This window comes from Ictalurus furcatus, chromosome 10 (genome assembly GCF_023375685.1).
Source record: "Ictalurus furcatus strain D&B chromosome 10, Billie_1.0, whole genome shotgun sequence".
NCBI classification, from domain to species: domain Eukaryota; kingdom Metazoa; phylum Chordata; class Actinopteri; order Siluriformes; family Ictaluridae; genus Ictalurus; species Ictalurus furcatus.
Window position 1 is genome coordinate 13,759,313 of NC_071264.1, and position 18,409 is coordinate 13,777,721.

Here is an 18,409-nt window from a genome sequence, read left to right on the forward strand (position 1 = left end):
AACCAGCCAAATGTCCCCTCCAGGTGCACCTGTCAGATATTCCTATCCCCCCACACACATCCATATACTTTTTTTTCCCTCTAGAGTTTGATTTGGAATTTAAGATATGACCTTTTTACCCATCCTGGTTTACATAAGCACAATATTGACTGTACTGCAGTTGCCATGGGCTGGTCTCACATTCAATTCCTCAAATGAGGTAATTCTTCACAGCTTACAGTGATTACAATGAAGGCTTATGACACCCCACAGCACTAATAAACACAACTTCTCATAATTAATGATCTTATAATTTCTACTGTTTACAAAAGCTAACCAAGAATAATGTTAGTGGAAGGAAAAGTGAGAGGAAGTGAACTCGTTTTTGAGTCTGTGGTCGATGTAGAAAGGGAATCTAAACAGTTTAAGTGAAACCAATGGGTTACAGTCTTAGAAAATTTGTTTCTCAATGGTTCTTAAGGGTAGTTAAGGGGTTCTTTGCTTCCTAAAGGACAAGTTCTAGATTAAACCTTTTTTTTTAATTGTGCAGTGTACTGTCACTTTTACTATTAATATATTCACCAATCAGCCATAACATTAAAATGAGTGACAACTGAAGTGAAAACATTGATTATCCCACGACAATTGCTCCTGTCAGGGGGTAGGATTTATTAGGCATCAAGTGAACAATCAGTTCAGGAAGTTGATGTGTTGGAAGCAGTAAAAATGGGCAAGCATAAGGATCTGGGCAACTTTGACATGGGCCAAATTGTGATGACTAGGCGTCTGGGTCCGAGCATCTCCAAAATGGCAGGTCTTGGGTGGTGTTCTTGGAATATAATGGTTAGTCATTGGACCAAAAAAAGTTGTCCAATTAAGGACAACTGGTGAACTACCGACAGGGACATGGATGCCCAGAGCTCATTGATTTTTTTGCATGGGGACTGAAGGCTAGCCTGTCTGGTCTGATCCCACAGAAGAGCTACTGTAGCACAAATTGAAGTTAACGCTGGCTATGATAGAAAGGTGTCAGAACACACATTGCATCACAACTTGCTGCATATGGGGCTGCTTAGCTTTAGACAGAGTGCCCATGCTGACACCTGTCCCCTGCCCTAAGTGCCTACAATGGACACATCAGAAATGGACCATGGAGCAATGGAAAAAGGTGGCCTGGTGTGATGAATCACAGTTTCTTTTACATCATGTGGACGGCCAGGTTGCTTACCTGGGGAAGAGATGTCACCTGGATACACTATGGGAAGAAGGCAAGCTGGTGGAGGCAGTGTGATGCTCTGGGCAATGTTCAGTTGGGAAACCTTGGGTCCTGACATTCATGGCATTCATTCTTTCAGTAGGATAATGCTCCCTGCCACACTGCAAAAAAATTGTTCAGGAAAGTTTTGAGGAACATGACAAAGAGTTCAAGGTGTTGACTTGGCCTCCAAATTCACCAGATCTCAATCTGATCAAGCATCTGTGGGGTGTTCTGGACAAACAAGTCTGATCCATGGAGGCAAACCTCACAACTTACAGGACTTAAAGGATCTGCTGTTACAGCACACCTTCAGAGGTCTTGTGGAGTCCATGTCGCGATGGATCAAGCTGTTTAGGTGGAACAAAATTTTAGTGGTTTTAATGTTATGGCTGTTTGGTGTAACGTAGGGTCCCAAAGAATACAGACATAATTTATAAAAAATTATTTACAAATAAGTTTGTTTTATGTCTCAAGCAAGATGTATTTCTTCAGTAATGTCAAAGATATTTGTTGTGGTTATCATTTCGAATAGAGATGCACCGATGTATCGGCCAATAATCTGTAACGGCCGATAAAGGCAATTTTTCATGTTAAAAACATCCGATGATCAGGGCAGATTATATCCTGTCAATCAAAAAATGGTGGGAAAACACACTGATTTCATGCTGTGTGTAAAGAAGATGTATCTTGTGTGGAATGATGACAGAACTGTGGTTTGTAATCTCTGTAAGCTCTGCAATACTAAAACTTTACACCGGATGCTGCAGCAGTGAAGCAGGAGTTTCAGCGTCAAGTCTAATCTTTTTTTTTTTTGACACACCGTGGCTTAGTGGTTAGCACGTTCGCCTCACACCTCCAGGGTCGGGGGTTCGATTCCCACTGTGGCCCTGTGTGTGCGGAGTTTGCATGTCCTCCCCGTTTACTCCGGTTTCCTCCCCCAGTCCAAAGATATGTGTAGTCCAAAGTGTCCGTAGTGTATGTGATCGTGCCCTGCAATGGATTGGCACCCTGTGAATGTGTATGTGATTGTGCCCTGCGATGGATTGGCACCCTGTGTACCTCGCCTTGTGCCCGATACTCCCTGGGATAGGCTCCAGGTTTCCCCTGTGACCCTGAAAAGGATTAAGCGGTATAGAAGATGGATGGATGGATGGAGTTGACTAAAAAGTATATATATCACAGAAAAATATGTTTGTAGAGTAGTATTTTTCATATCCATTTAATGTTAATATATAAAGTTTATATTATATTACCAGTTTGATATTCAGTGATGAAATAGAAATGCTTTTGTTTGTGGTGAGTGAATGTGAGACTAACAGGAGGTTTTTTGGAATTCAGTCAAGTCAATGTTAATATACATTAATAACATTCAATACATTAAGAAATCTTACTTTAATCTTCAGAATTTAGTTAATGTGTTAATGTTAATTTGAGTAATGTGTTTTCTGTTTATGAGACCAGTTACTGTGAACCAACTTGTTGAAATGGAGAGAATAAAGTTTTTATTTGCATTTCATTCAGAATTGTGGAATTAATTATGATTAATTTAAAAGAAGGTGTAAAAGGCAGAACTATTGGTATCGGTTATCGGTATCGGCCGATATCACTCTGAATAATCGATTATCGGTATCGGCTGAGAAATTTAATATCGGTGCATCTCTAGTTCCAAACCATTTTTCAAACACATATACTGCATATTAACTGTTTCAGCTCAATATGAGGTTTGGAAAATTGGTGACATTAAAATCGTTTCTGATATGGATGTTAATGGACTGATAACAGACTTTTCAAATCCTACCTCAAGAAAAACACACTGATTATATCACCGGCTTAAGAAATGGACAAAGAGAAAGAGTGAAAGACAAAAAGTAAGGCGAAAGGAAAGGAGTTCAGTGATTGTGTGGCCTGTTTCTCTTCTCTGTCCTCTCTGTCCCAAATTCTTCCCGTCTCGTGGGGGAAATAAACAGTGCTGACACTGATAACACCCTGTCGCTGTAAACCGATTCACTTGCACAAGAGGCTTGAGTGAGTTATATTATACTTATACCACGATGCTGTTAAGTTCTCATGCTCTGACAGTAGTACAGGCTGCAACATTTACATTAATGCACTCTCTCTGGAATTATTATTATCCTTTCTATAATAACAGATCATTCACAGAGACTTGCAGTTTCTCTGTAACAAAGCTGCAGTTGTTTTTTTTTTTTGTTTCTTTCTTTGTTTTAATAACAACAAAAGTGAGGTTAGTGAGGGAACAACTGTTGCTGTAGTGTAATAATAAATGTAACATAAAAAGCATGGCATGTTGTTCTTTTATTAACAAACAAATTAAAAATTGTAATCATTGGCAAATCACAGGTGGTACAAATAACTATGCTTCACATATGGCTGCATCACACCACCTCATTGTTGATTACTTTAATATAACAGCATGCCCTGTCATGTTTTATTCCATACTTAAATGCAGTAATATTTGCTAAGACATCTTAACAAGATTATACTATTTAACAGAGTTCACTGCTAAACAATGTCATATATAATAATGTAGATTTGTGCAACATTCAGTCTACTGATTCTACTACTGGAATTTACAGCCTATGGTGATTTGATAATTAAAAAAAAAATTAATTAATTAATAATAATAACAATAATAAATAAATAAATAAATAAATAAATAAAAATTCACAGTGTCACACCCAGTAAAATTTAACAGCTTTGCAGAGCATTCTGTCCTACCTAATAAACGTCCTCGGGTTATAATATGGAACACCTGTCTGAAACACAGTTTCTATTTCTTTTTTTGTCCTTCATCATGTTTCAATATATTAAAACATATGTCACATTCACTCAAGTTGTCTTGACAGTGAAAGGAATAGTCAATGCACCAAAGAGTTCCGGTTTGGAAACTGCATTTAATGCTGACGCTGTCAATTTTTCCATCTCCATGTCTATCATTGTGTTCCTTACCTGAACTTATTACACACTCCAATAAGGTAGTGATCACTGTGATTTTATGCTGCTTGTTTAACAAATGATTAATAGAGGTCATCAGTTTTGCTTATAAAATGGTACATTTCAAATGACATTTTGTATAAATTAGGCGAGTAATTAGGGCAGCATGACCTGGCACCGCTGGCAGCAGGATCTTTGTGCTCTTTTCTCACACTGCTGCACACTTGGGTGACGTTCCTGCTCACACAATCCGCTGCTTGTACGGTTTCAGGGGCCTGCCCTGATCCCCGTTCCCCTTTTATGCCTCGCTGAATGCAGGCTCTAGGGATTAGCCAGGTCCTTCAAAGGCCATTAGTGGCAGTGACAGGTATCCCGTTACCCCCTGCACACACATATATGCACACACACACACACACACACACACACACACACACAGATAGGCCAGGTGAGAGGCACAGAGGCAGGGGTCAGACAAGGACAAAGAGGTAGACCCACCTAAAGCCAAGGACCCCCTCACTGTAAAAGTCCCATTATGATCTATGTAAAAGAGGTAAATGTCTCCTCATTTTGGTTCTAAAAAGTATTAAAGTATAACCAGTCCATACAGGATTTTGCAGTTTTTCTGTGATTGTTGAGGCCAAAAATTATTGATTTTGCTGTGGCTTTTTTTAAAAAAAAATTGTGATACAACTTGCGGAGTTTTTTGTGATTGCAAATGCACAAAATTGTCTTTCACAGTGATGTTTGCTGGTAAATGAGACCTTTTATCTCATGTTCAACGCACATGAATCGAAGTGGGCTTTGTATGAAGGCACGTTGTAATGACGTGATGTCACGTTGTGATGTCACATGACACATCTTGGCCCAGATCTGCAGTAATTTTGAAAAATTGCTGTGAATATTGCTGAGTTTCCTTGTAACCAAATAATGTGTTTCAAATACAGATACAAATAGAAGATGCATTAATCTAGGGCATAAGCGAGTGGTTAGATATAATGCTTGAGGGACAAGCAAAGACCACATTCATTAAGGCCTAGTACACACTAAACAATCAGTCACAGACTAAATGTACACACTGAGAGCTATCTATCATGTGACTTTTTTCACTATTCTGTTTGGAAACAAGAAAAAGAGAAATAAGAGAAGAAATATTGAGGTAATATTGGTTTGGGAGATGTGGGCAGTGAGGATTTTCTGGGCAGTGAGGATTTTATACCAGAGGTATAGTGAAAAGAACCTATTTTTATACTGCTCAATCAGGATTTATGTTATGGTTGTTTTTGTTTTTGCTTCTCCTAACAACCATTTGGGTATGACATGTCAATACTTCTTATAGAAGCATTACTATTGCACTTACATCAGGGATCTGTTGCACATGACAGCAGATTAATTTGATTTAATCTTACACCTGCACTTCCTCTTGATTTCCTCTTGCACTCATTGGTTATTTTACATTGTTGTTTTTACATTTACATTTATAGCATTTAGCAGTTGCCCTCATCCAGAATGACTTGCAAAAGTGCTTTGTAGTCCCTGTCAAAAACATCCTCATGCTAGTTCGCTAGGTCAGGGACTAAGAATACCATCAAGCTAACAAGTTATTGGAGAAGGTTAGTACAACATGAAAGAAAAGACACAATACAAGGGATTTATTTATTTATTCATTTTTCTTTTGCTAAATAGAAGTGTTAATTCAAGTGCATAGTGAAAAGGTAGTTTTTTAGTCTTCGGTTTGAAGACCATTCGTGACTCAGCTGTTCAGACAGCCAGGGGAAGTTCATTCCACCACCTGGGTGCCAGGACAGAGAAGAGTCTTGATTCATGTGTTCCTTGTATCCTTAAGGATAGTGGGACCAGTTGAGCTGTGCTAGAAGATCAGAGAGAGTATTGTACAGAATGGGGCATGATAATAGCTTTTAAGGTAGGTGGGTGCTGGTTCATTTTTGGCTTTGTAGGCAAGCATCAGTGTTTAAAATCTGATGCGGGCAGCTACAGGAAGCCAGTGCAGTGAACGCAGGAATGACGTGGTTTGGTAGAGCTTGGGGATGTTAAAAACAAGTTGTGCATCTGCATTTTGGATCAGTTGCAAGGGTCTGATGGAAGACCTGCCAGAAGCGAGTTGCAGTAGTCCAATCTTGAAATGACAATGACTGAACAAGCACATGAGTGGCCTCTATGCACAGGAAATAACAGATTTAGATTAGAAATGTGAGTCTAGAAGAATAATTGGTTGTTCAAAACCTCATGCATTAATGGCTGCATGAAGTAAATCCATTGGTGAGTGCACTGCAGGAAGTACCGTCATTGGCAAGAAAATACAAACATGCTTGAAAATATTGCTAGTGGTTGCTGTGAGCATAGTCGTTGAGCGGGGGGTGGGTAGACACCGAGCCACAAAATTAGTAGGAAATCAGGGTTAAAATCATATAGCGTGCACTAGGCTTTAACATGAACATGATGCATTTACAGTAGCCTTAGTAAATGCTTACTGGTTTGTTTATATCTTGGGAAATAGAACCAACTAAATTTGTTAGAAAATATTGCAGCCAGGTACAAATATAATATCAGCACAAGCAGGATTGAAAAGGTATGTCCACACACATTGTTACAACCCTACTAGCTATAAATAATTAATGAATTAAATAAATGCTTGTCAAAGCTTTTCTATGTATATGCATATAAGAAAAACCCATAGTCGCACCCCCTCTTGACGCAGTGGAATATGGGGACATTCAGAGAGTAGAGGAAGTCTTTAATTAGTCAATTACCGAGCCAGATAAATAGGCCACTTCCACAGTCAATGGTTCCTGGGGTCAGAGGCCATCTTTTCCTCAGATGAACACAGTTGGTCAGACTTATACACTCTTAGAATTGCACTCTGACAATCAGTCTGCACTCATCGAGGGACTTCCTGAACTACAGATTAAAGACAGGGATTTGTAATGCTCTTTAGGGTGATCTTAAGCGAATCTGATCTGCACCATGCATAAACTGATTACAAGGGCGGTAATCTTATCAGTGTTGTGAAACGTACCTCATAACAGTTCAGGATGGCTGAAGTAACTCTGGATGAATGCCGATATGTAGGCCTGAGCAGGGTTGAGAGCTGACTCGGTGTCTGCATTCATAAACAATGTGTGTAACCTTTCTTGAGTTTTTAATAAGATTCATTATTTAAAGAGTTCCGAAATGCCTAGCAAATGTAACCTACTGGAATTACTAAATAAATAACCAAAAAATCACTTGCCTTCCGACCCCAACCTGTGGAGTACTGGAGGTTTAGAGTGGTTCTCACTTGAGGGCCAATGAGGTGAAAGAGGTTAAGGAACCTGTGGTTAAGAAAGCCTGCTCCTGTGTGGTACTGAATGATTTGTGGGGGACAGAAATCAGGTCCATGAAGGAACTTTTCTTTAATCAAGGAGAGGGTGGCCTTGCATCAAAAGGCCTGCTGTGGCATTTACGGACAGATTTGATGAGATTTGCTTGTTTCCAGCAGCTCTCAATAGGCCCAGGGGAGACTCAGAGGGAGCTAATTGCTCAGGAGAGCTTAATTGCACCAATTTGCTTCTGCAGCTGCTTGGCCTGTCCACAAACGGATTTGAGGAACACAATGTTACTCCTTTGTCATCATTGCTCTGCCCATATGGCATAGAATGACATGCTCAATTGAAACTTGAAATTTGGACAAACCAGATTATCATAAATTACATCACTCTTACTTCTTTTATTATGCCAAAACCTTAAAACCGGTCCAGATATATGAGAAGAGAAGGGCAGCAAAGCAAGGTCTAGGATGTTACCCTTGGCTGATCATACACGACAGCATCTATTCTTCATTATTGAATTGAGACAAACTAGACAGGGATGTGACAGATGACACAACAGTACTATCAGCCACCTGTCAGTCCCATTAAATGTCTTCAGCAGTGACAGAGGCCTTGACCTTAACCCTATCCTCCACAGGGGGTGACTGAGACCTGCTCAACCAATCAGTGAAGTCAAGTGAGGGCTCTTTTTGGAAAAAATCTGCTGCAGAAGACTGCAGACTGTGTCTTTTCTGGATGGCCTTTGCTGTTAGTAAATTGGTTTGAGGAAGAAAAAACTTTAGGACGTCTTTTACATTCAAAACCCTTTATTGTATATTAGAGTATGTTTAATTTTATTACATTTTTGTTATTTTCTCAGTATAGAAATTGTGGCACTCCCACATATGTGGCAGATGTCAAGGTTAGTTTTTATTTATTTATTGGCAAACAAAATGGCAAAATACTATTTTTAGCATAACAGATAATTCTTATCCTCATTATGGACACCTGTTCAGGTAATTAGCCAAACAGGAAAAAGCTAGTGAAGTGTGTGTCAATACCAAATATTTGTAACAACTGTTTTCCAAATAGCAAGTGGCATTTAATAAATTATACAGAACTGACATATACCTTTTGTCACTGAACATGTGATGAATAATCCTGGTATCAAGTGTCAAGGTATTAAGTATCATTTACTAAACAATTCCTATGACTGAGAAGTTGGTAGTTCTGAGAATCAATTATTGTTCTATTTTAGTCTCAGTCAGGTACGCAAGCAACTTAATACATTCCTTGAAGACAAAGTCTCTGTTAACCACACATTTTATCAGGTAGCAGCTTTGTTCCTGGTTACTGTTGTACACAAAACTAGCCTGTAGGATCATAAAGAGATTATACTTTATCCAAAAAAAAGATTACACTAATATACAGCTTAAGATAAATTATAACAGGTCACGATTTCTTCTTAATACAAGCTGCAGATTGTCTGGTCAACCCTGTCCACATTAGCACCTGATGAAGCTATAAAGAAGTTATATTGCATGTTCTGGAAGATTTTATAACCTACCTACATGTTATTTATGAACATGGATAAGTGACAGCTGGGCAAAGATCCTTATGAATTGCAGTGGTAAACAGGCCTGTCTCTTCCCTTGGATACGGATTAATGTTGTTCTTAGAGAGGGAAAAGTGTGTAGTTCTTGATTCAGTCTTATTTGTTACGTTCATCTGGGTTTGTTTTCACAGTGAATCAAATGCAGAAATTTATTCAAATTCAGGTGTAAATGTTAGACAATGAATGGATGGGCTGCATGTACTGGCTATACAATTACAGAGTCAAGTCAATCAAACATGGGACATCACATTATAGAGGATCATTGTATATATTATCTGAAGTATACACTGATTTCTTTTTAAGGCATGAAATCTATATTTCTTTGGCAAAGTGTGGTTTTGGAGATATTTTTATATATATGCCTACTATGACTCATCCGTTTTTATAGTTGCCTTTTGTGCCTTTTTATAGCTCAATCAGTTGAATGTCCATGCAATCCTGGCTGAAATGTGAACGCCTGAATTGTGGGTGTGCCACCCTCTTATTATCATTTGGCCATCTGAGATTTGTAATGTCATATTTGTCTTTAGTCAGCAATGAAACAGTGGCTGGGTTTCACTGGAGCCATTTTGCATGATCAAATAGACCATGAGTTACAGAGTCTAAGTCTCTCAACCCCTGAAATGCTTTCTTCCTATGTCGAGGAAAAGTGTGACGACCATGCCTCATGCATGCCATTTCATGCATGTTATAGCTCAAGATTAATGAATGTAATAAACCTCCGCACTTTCAGCGCTCTTCTCCTGGAAAGCTTACATTATATCTCTAGTTCACACAATCTTCTCAGTTAGACTCAGTTTGCTTAGTAGGTCTGAGAAGAACCTGCAACTCAGAAATCTCATAAGCAAATACAAGGGAATCCCCAGTAGTCCTGAGAAATCAGCTTCCAAAAAATACTGTACTGTCTGGGTGAACGTGCATCTTAATCAAAAGGTCAATTCAGAGCTCCTAAAATTCCCACAGAGCATTCTAAAGAGATGCTGCCAGTACCTCAGTCTTGACACAGTGAGGCTGAGACTGTCAGCGCCTGTCTGCTCTCGCTCATTTAGCCTCAGCAGGCAGAAAGAACGGCAAAGTTTCCTTTGGCAGATGTTAGTCAGCATATGGTGCTGCATGAGTAAGCCTAGCTGCAGATTCCCAACTGATCTAATTAATAGTTGTTTTACATCCTGCATAAAAACATTATAATAACAGTGCTAATGACTTTTCATTGAGGGAAAGAAAATTGGTCTTGGATCAGTTCTCAATAAACGTCACCATTTAGCACATTGTTGGTGTAGTGGAGCAATACCCATTCTACTAACATTACATCAATGATTTTGTATATGTACATAAAATATCTTTATTTGGGCAGCATTTAGGTATATTTATTTTGCGCACTCCCACTTTTGACTGTCCCACTCAGAAGGCTGCCCTCTTAGGTGCTTTATTTTCAAATTTGAATGCAGCATTCCAAGTATCCATCTCATTGTTCACTGGATCAGAGCTCTCTGAGGGTTTGACAAACATGCTGGTCTTCAGACCCAGGAGTAATAACAAATAAGTGAATTGCATGTATTGAGGCTATTGCTAGTAGCTGCTTTATGGTTAACTAGCTAACCTCCCTGCTTATATATCTACATTATATATAGCTAGTTTAGTCAATGAATGTTAGACACTGATTCAACAGGCACATACAAACTACAGTTTTGTGCTTGTTCTCCCCCATGTTCTCAAAGCATGGACCTTGAAAATATCAGACCCAATCAAGAATGTCAGTCTGACCCAAGAAAATGGAAAAGGTAGACACCATAGTCTAGAACAAAAACTATTCAATGTACTTTCTAATTCAGAAGAAGGATGTCAGTTTCTGTCCTTTTGGTAATATTACCCAATTTTGTAAACCAACCAAGTAACCTTGGAGTGTTCTATAAAGGCAAAAATGTAGAGAATTCTCTGATGTGCCCAGTGCATACCCTATAGTTCTACTTAGATGGAACAGTACCCCACTGGTTTGTGAATATCATCACCAAGGCCTATAGGTGGGCTGGACACTCAGACCCTGTATGACAGGGGTGTCCAATCTTATCCACAAAGGGCTGGTGTGGCTGCAGGTTTTCATTCCAACCAAGCAGGAGCCACACCTGATTCGACCTGTTTAATCAGTTGATCTTGGCTTTCAATAGACTCAGGTGTGGCTTCTGCTTGGCTGGAATGAAAAACTGCACCCACACCGGCCCTTTCCAGATAAGATTGGACACCCCTGCCCTATTAGGACTGTTTCTTCCTCATGTGCAATACTTAGAAATGTGCCAGTCCAGGAATACTGCACTGCTGCTACCTGGCCATTACAGTGCACCTTCCTCAGATTCTACAAGGTTAACATCATCCCTCACAGTGGCTTGAGGATGGTGGTCACCTCCAAAAACCATTCCAGAGAATCTTAAGGTGGGGTCGGTTCCACATTGAGGCATGTGTTATCCAGGTGATTCTCACTACCCATAGTGGATAAGTAGGGTGAAACAGAATTTGAGTTGCATATGTAGCGGTGGTAACTGGCAGGTTTTTATTTATTTATTTTTTGGTCAAAGCTCAGGGAAAGTGTTCCACGGAAGACAGCTGTATGCCAGCAGTATTTATTGCAAATATTGTGTCACATTGCAACTTTCTTGGAAGGTCCCCTAGTATGCACAAGAAAGTATCCAGGCGATCCTTACCAGCTCTGGCAGTTATCTGGAATCACAGAACCACAACTACATACATAATTGATCTTTTTGAAGTTGATTAAAACACCAAAGCTAAAAGAGGCTTGCTTAGCCTTTTAAATATGCAAATTTGTCTGACCTCATTCACAAAGCTTCAATATGTGTTGCACAGCTTGATCTGAATCCCAATGTAGTGTATGATAATTCAATCATTACTAGTAAAGACAACTCTGCGTATTAAGTACCCTGTATATTAAGCAGAAAAAAAGCCTTCTGTCAGACTCAGTAAACATATTGATGAACCTAGTAAAATTGAGTATGAAGCCAAAAGCTGTAAACTGGAAGGGGGAAAAGAAAAGTGTAACTGCTAATTGCGACTTTTTGTGTCCATTCACGGTATCAAACTTGGCTCTTGGCTATACTAATTAAAATATTATTGCCACACTTTTCCTACAAGGTGTGTGTGTGTGTGTGTGTGTGTGTGTGTGTGTGTGTGTGTGTGTGTGTGTGTGTGTGTGTCTTTCATGTTTCTCCCTTGTCTCTATTCAGTGCCAAGAATAACTGGCAAGAGATGAGCTTTCTGCATTTTCCCACTATAGTTGGAACCAGTGTCCCTGTTTGAAAGGATTAAATGGGCAGTTTTCTCCATCTCTTTGGCACCATATGCCCCAGGAACTCTCTTTGGGCTTAAAGTAAGCAACATTCTAAGATTTCAGAGAAGCGTCTGGAATCACGTGGCATGCATGTCTGCTTAATCAGGACCACAATCTCTAGTGCACTCTCACAATTTAACATTGGAGTGCACACGACAAATAAATCTGCAACTCATACACTAGTTTTCACTCAAAAAGATAACAACGGAGCAGTCTTTTTCTCCTCTGTCAAACCTACCACTTTAGAAATCGTTTTAATGCTGATGATAATTAGAAATTACTTTAACTGAGCAGTGCAAACTCACCAAAATAATCCACCATCTAGCTGAGTTTTCTTGATTACTGCTGCTGGGAAAGCGGTTCTGACTGCAATGCTGATAGTATTATTATACCTTCCCATACTGTCCAAAAACCTGAAATGATGGAAATGCTGTTTTTTTGTCTTTTTAAAGCTATTGGTTCTGGAGAGTAAAATCACTTATTGCGATTTATGATGTATTTGCGGTGCCTTGTATGTGATAATTTGCAAGTTGTAATAATGCTATTACCCACCTTGGCACATTCAACATGCGAAGTGGGAAAAAAAAACCCATGGGTGTCTCCACGAAAGTGTGGCTTTTGTTTGCTCTGTCAGAGCAAGGAAATCTCATAAAAAGCATTTTTACAGTTACAGGCCTAAGTGGCTATTTTTTCTGTTCTACTGTTGGGAGCAGTGCAACATTTTGTATTGAAATTGCAGTACAGCAATAGTAAGTAGGACAACAGTGAGTAGCTTACCAACAAGCTAGCCAGCGGATAATAACGAGTAGCGCTGGCATCAAACTAGCCAATGGACAATAGCGAGTAGCGTTAGCAACAAGCTAGCCAGCTAACGTAAGTGATAACGCTTACATTGATATTACCTTCTCAAAACAGCATTTAATGTGGTCAGTTTTTATAGATTTAACCAAGTACTGTGTCTGTATATTAACAGATCTAAAGCCAAATACTGCTATAAAGGAACTGTGTACACTGTTCACAGTCAGCGCGGCCATGTAGATTTGACATCACTCCATAAACAGGGACTGGTAGTTGAGAAGACCATCTCAAGTTGAGAGGTATTTTCAGTGGCTTTTACTGTTTGTAGGTGGGGATGTTGCAACAAGTTGCGAAAATCGTCGCGCACAAGTCTAGTCTGGGCTCATCTTTGTAGGACAAGGTCCACACATTAGAATGACTAGCTTGTTCAATAATGATTTGAATGCCACATGGAAAATGGATACCTGCTTTGCTGAATTAAGATTATTATTATTATTATTATGTCTCATGAGGAAAGGTGCAGAGGTCATATATATGCTATTTTTTTCCTCAGGCCCATGGCATTGATATGAAATAGCAAGACCTGGCTAAAAGAGAACTGTTCAAAATTAATGTGTCAACAAATAATTTTGTGCAACTATATGGCAGTATGAAGTTACAATATCAATATCAACCTCTCTGATTGAATAAATGGAAAGTTGAATAAAAACCTCACATATGCCTGTATGTAGCCTCAATCCTGTCCATCAAAATACAGTACTTGACCGCTCAATTACTAGTGAAGTATTTCCCATAATTACTGTCATTTCTGTGTTGAATTCATGAGTCTGTGAATCTGAGACACACTTTGTTATTGGACACGAGTAATTTAATGCATGTAAAAACACATTCTTCCAAAAAACTACGATTCATTTGACATGTTTGAGCCAAAATAATGAATATAACTTCTCTATACATTCCTTTTCACCTCTGCTGACTGCTAAAGGTCCTATGCGCCAGCATTAGCCGCGTACAGTCTCCCTACTGTGGCTTGTCTGTGCCTCAGTAGACTGACAGTCTTACTTCTTGAAATATGTTTTAAATAATTCCACAATATATTCAGAATGGGTGGATGATTTTCTTCCTGTGACTTTGGGCCAAGCGCAACACGCCTATGAAATCACAGCAAAGGAAACGGGCAGCATGTAAAGGGAGATGCAGAACTTTGACGGGGAAACTTGGTAAACATGACACAAGCCCCTGGAAATACAGCTGAAACAGAGGCAAGAGAGAGAGAAGGGGGGGGGGGGGGGGTGCACAGGGCCTGGCACACAGCAAAGTGAGCATATTTTAACACAAGTGACTTTTCTGATTATGCCCGTTACATGACTTTATTTCCACAGGGCTGAGCGCAGTGTCACCGCCTGGACTCGAATCAAACATTTGAGGTCTTTAGCCACACACACCCAAAACAGTGTGTCCTTTTAAAGTCCCATTTAAGAGGAAAAAAAAGATTGTGCAACCTGGCCTGCTTGCCACCAATATTTTATAAGTACCTGTGACATGAATAATGAAAAGGAAAACAACTTTGGCTAAGCAAAATCTTCCAAATGGACTGCAGTTGGAGAAAAAGAGTTGTGGATAAGGTATGTTTTTTTTCCGCCTTCAGCAGAACTATGCCATCTATAATACAACATTTGAACATAAGATAATGAATGCGTTTTAGCTGTTTGATCTCTTGACCCTTGAGAGGACAGAATAGAGTTTATGATCTGTGTTTCTTCAAAAAATCTCTTGTTTAGTGAATGACCTTGTAAACCATGATTCATCCTTGCTAGTTTTTATGTCCTGTTCAGAACAAGTGGAGTTCCACCAATAAGCACTTTATCAAATGCTGAAAGACTTTGATTTGCACAGATTGTCCATCAACCTTGTAATTGCCTTATCTCAACCATTCATTGCTAAACCAATTTGTACTACAAAACTTTAACTTCAAACAAAGCCAAACTTCAGGAAGTATAGCCAGCACAAGGTGTTTGAAAGGATTGAATTTCCTTGTGTAAGGGAAATTACTTGTTTCCCCAGAGTCAGGGTTATATTTTTCATAGTGGCTAAACTAGAGCTTTCCTAAAATAGGCACGGCAACAAACAAGTGCTAAAACCAGAACATTTGGAGAAAAAAAAAAAAGTTTGCTTCAACTTGTGGCCAGGATTTAATTTAGTTCAGACTGCGAGCGCTAGTCAAGATGGGTACTGTTCCATTCACCAAAATGCTTCTCTGACACAAAAGCTGCTCTGGCTTACTATCATTCCCACACAAACCTCCTGTCTCTTCTTTCATTCCACCTTTTCTACATTTTAAACCGTGTTCCTCTTGTTCTCTCTCTCTCTCTCTCTCTCTTTCTCTCTCTCTCTCTCTCTGTTTCTGTTCTTTGAATTCATGGTTCTGCATCTTCCCCTCTGCTTGTTCCACTCCACTGGGATTGATACAATATTTTCCAACCTCAATTAGCCGAGGGCTCGTTGACTAATTCTGACTGTTTTTGCACCTGAGCAGTCAGGAACGGGGGCTGGAAAAGGGGAAAAAGTGAGCAGGGCCAGGGGTGGGCACGGACGTCCCCTGTTTGGGCTATGGCAGCGTGTTGACAGATCATAGGGGCTATGCCGAGGATGAAGGTGGATGGCACCATTACCAACACTCTCCACCCATGAGTACAGCACTAGTGTATATGTAAGAAATAAGATCTGATGTGTAAATGAGAATACGCTTACACAATAGCTCATTCAAGCTATATGTTATATGAAGGTATTTTTGCTGCATTACATAAGGCATTTTTAAGGAATACATAAATAATAAGGATCAGATATGAACAGGTTTATGTTTAGGTGCATTCTGTACAGTAGTTTCATTTGATTTGATTAATGTTTAACATGCTTTGATTGGCCTTTCCTTACATTCTCAGTAAAACTGTCAATAAATCCAAGTCATCTATTATGCTAGGAAGGTGTTGTTGGATTTTTTTTCCACTAGCACCAATAAGAACAATTCATGAGTTACGCAAGATATATTATACTATGGCAAAGGAGGCCCTTGTTACTCAAGGGGCACTTTTGAAATTTAGGAGCAGGAAATGAGAGTATAGTGCATATATATGCATGTGGAAATTGCATTGGAGGGCTGCATTATTTCACCTCACCAAACCCATGCGCAACATCTAAGCAGACCTGACAGAGCCCTGGAAACTAGAAACTGAGAAAATCCACAGTTATGGAAAGCAATTGTTGGTGACGGACATTCCCCGGGTCTATAACAACACAATACTGGCTGCAGAAATGACCAGACACCTAGAGTTTTATGATATTAACTCGGTTTTTATGGTCACGTGTACGTCCACATGGGTTTCCTGAACCTAATCCTGAAATCGCAAGTCTATCATATTGCTTGCCACGTGTTTCTCATTGTTGCACACCTAGTATCATGCAATGATATTCACTTGAAATTCCGTGTACTTCTATTGAATCTGGACAGCTGCACACCAACAGACTAAAGCTGTGCTCCCAGCTGGAGTGAGTGGTGTGGAAGAGATGATTCACACTGTTTGCAAAAAGGGTACTCAGCAACACATATAAACACACAAAGTAAGACTTTGGTCAAAGTAAGGTCAGACCCCCAAACCACTACAATGTTTTAGCCTCATGACCATTAAAACCAAACTCAAACCAAAGCCAGACCACTGACCCCTTGACATGATCTCATATTGACAATTCTCCAGTTGCTGAGAATTAAATGTGGTAGATCATATGTGGCTATGATTTGCTATAAACATGAAAGCCCAATGACAAAAGGAAAATGTAGGCAATTTGTCCCAGTAAATGTTGAGGAAAATGAATAAGCTGTTGCACCTGCGATTTCAAAAGGGGAAAAGTTATGGGAAAGTTATGACTGTGGATAATTCGGAACCAGAATTTGGAACTACAGGTGAAATGTTAGAGTAATGGAAAATACTGCATGATACTATTCTTACCAGACACTATCATACCACCCTTATTATAAAGTGAATATAATATCTTGCAGCCAAATTTCTGGCGAGTTTCCTCAAAAGCACTCACTCCCTGCTCTCGTATTCCAGTCATTACACATGTCTGCCATCAAGTCTACTCCATTGTAAACATGGCCATGGCTTTCCCATGGATATTCCAAAGGATATCTACCATTGCTTTGCACCAGCAGATAATGACACCAATTGCAGGTAAAATCTGTTGACCCAAGCAAGTGCAGAGGAATCCCAAGTGAAAAAATAAGCCATAAAAAAGAGCATGCATGGTAATAAAAGTGAAGGCTGATACATAATATGCTCCACACCCTTCTAGGAGATTACGAGGAAAGATCACTGTAGCGTACTCACTGTCAGGATAGTTTTTGCGCCGTGTGCCGTCCACCTTGCCTGTCTTGTCGATGCAGAGGAAGAACTTGTTGGCAGAATACAGGCGTCGTAGCCGCACGTCACCCTCCAGGTGGTTGTAACTGCGTGTGTGGCGTTCCAGAGTCCATGAGCAGTTTGTGCTCCTCGCCAGCATGTGCAGAGGGTCATGACCCAGTCCTGCCGGGCATCCTGCAAGAGCTGCACTGGCCAGAAAGAAGAGTAAGGAGATGCATGCAAGGCGCACAGGGAGAGCACCGGGCAGAAGAGGTAGCCTGATACGGTCTGAGCCGATAGAGCTGAGGTCGGCGCAGTGAGCAGCAACGGCCGCCGTCCATTTGCACATGTTGGGTCACACTCCCAAGGTGCACCTTGCACAAACAGCTGGCATGATGTTGCTCCCCATTCGCCACCCCACTGCGTACAGTCCCTGTGAGCAGCAGCTGCTTTCACCAGGAACCATTCGGAAAGAGCATCGCAAACCAAATTGATGTGAGTCAAAGATCTTGAGTCCGCGTGCCTGGTTGTCCTGCTCCTTCACTGCAGAGGCGATGTAGCACTTTGTAATTCCATCTCGAAAGAAGGTTCTAGCTCTTCTCAAGTTTCCCTGGAGTGCTCAGGTCTCTTGACTTGATTTTACCCGGCTGTGAAACCACTGCGGGATGGCTGCACCTTGCAGAGGCTCCCTCTCCTTCCAGCCAGGGGCAGAGCAAGGTGAAACGTGAGGCCGCCTGACCCGTGTCTGTGAATGAGTTGAGCAAATTG

General features: G+C 40.2%; 1 protein-coding gene across 1 annotated transcript in view; it reads right to left on the reverse strand.

Moving 5' to 3' along the window:
• The window catches only part of fgf22 (fibroblast growth factor 22), a 32,691-nt gene extending 14,701 nt beyond the window's left edge, over positions 1–17,990 (reverse strand). The window contains exon 1 of the mRNA XM_053635123.1: positions 17,630–17,990. Coding sequence (XP_053491098.1) covers positions 17,630–17,990 — 361 coding nt within the window. The remainder of the gene's footprint in view (positions 1–17,629) is intronic.
• Positions 17,991–18,409: the final 419 nt, after the last annotated feature.